Source organism: Falco punctatus, assembly GCF_963210335.1.
Source record: "Falco punctatus genome assembly, chromosome: 6".
NCBI classification, from domain to species: domain Eukaryota; kingdom Metazoa; phylum Chordata; class Aves; order Falconiformes; family Falconidae; genus Falco; species Falco punctatus.
In genome coordinates this window covers 84,795,651-84,796,681 of record NC_137585.1, presented here as the reverse complement: position 1 = coordinate 84,796,681, position 1,031 = coordinate 84,795,651, and the positions used below count along the sequence as shown (strand labels likewise).

The 1,031-nt window shown below is 69.1% G+C and overlaps 1 protein-coding gene across 3 annotated transcripts in view; it reads left to right on the top strand.

Moving 5' to 3' along the window:
* The window catches only part of ZNF800 (zinc finger protein 800), a 54,595-nt gene that overhangs the window by 40,045 nt on the left and 13,519 nt on the right, over positions 1-1,031 (top strand). The window contains exon 2 of one of the 3 annotated variants that reach the window (XM_080393937.1): positions 651-758. In XM_080393937.1, coding sequence (XP_080250063.1) covers positions 698-758 — 61 coding nt within the window. In that variant the 5' untranslated portion in view covers positions 651-697. Of the gene's footprint in view, positions 1-35; positions 759-1,031 lie in introns of those variants that run through there. The other 2 variants (XM_080393935.1, XM_080393936.1) reach the window with 2 other exon arrangements.

The window sequence follows — 1,031 nt, the reverse complement described above, 5'->3', positions numbered from 1 at the left end:
GTAGGGGCTCGCCCGCCGCGGCCCGCCCGCCGCGCCGCCCCCCTCCCGTCGGCGGCCTTTGGCGCCCGCTGTCACCTGCCGGCCGCTGGCCCCTCCCCGCCCGGGCTCGCGCGTGGCGGGGCGGCGGGCGCGCCCGGCTCCGGCTCCGGCAGCGCCGCGGGGGGCGCCCGGCCCGGCCCGGGCGGGCTGCGGCCGCTGTCGGTGGGGGACGCAACTTTCCCTCACTCGGGCGGGAGCCGAGGGACGCGGTCCCGGCGGCGGGGCTGCGGGGGGAGGTCGGGGAGGTGCGGACCGAGCGCGGCGGGAGAGCGGCGCGGCGGGAATGCCGGCTGAGGGGGCGCGGGGCCAGCGGCCGGGATCGGCGGGGCCGGCGGCGGCCGGGGGCTCTGGTGGCGGCGGGGCGGGCGCGCTGGCGGCGGCGGGCCGGGCCGGGCCGCGCTGTGTGGCGGGGCCCGGGCGGGAGGGAGCGGGCGGGCTCGCCGCAGCGGCCGTTGCAGAGGGCGGTGTGGGACCTGCTGTGAACAATGGAAGGGTGCCGCTGCCTCCTGGCCTGCCCCGGCCGTGCCGCTGCGGGAAACGGGTGTGCGGGGCTAGCGCTCTCCTGAGCCGCCTCCTCGCCGGGGTGACAGTTAATTTGCTTCTTTTAGCAGAAACGCGCTGCTGGATGTAGCAGGACAGTAGGTCGTGGTCACGGAAAATGCCGCTGAGGGACAAGTGTTGTCAGACAGACCACCACCACCATGGATGCTGCGAACCAGGTACGGTGGTGTGTGATGCTTTGGCTGTTTTACTCATCTTCGCTAAACCCTTGAGGAAGCTGCTGTGATGTTGCAGATGTGCATCACTAGCGACAGTTTTGGATGTAAAAAGTGTCCGAACTTGTTTTGGAAATGCCTTTTGGTATCCTTGAACTGTCACATTAAAATTATTTGAAGATGACGATTTTTCAGTTCCTGCAGGATGTGCAATAATCCCCAAGCCACCGCATGGGCATTGTATGCAGTGAGCAGAGGAAGGCCAGAAGTTGTGTA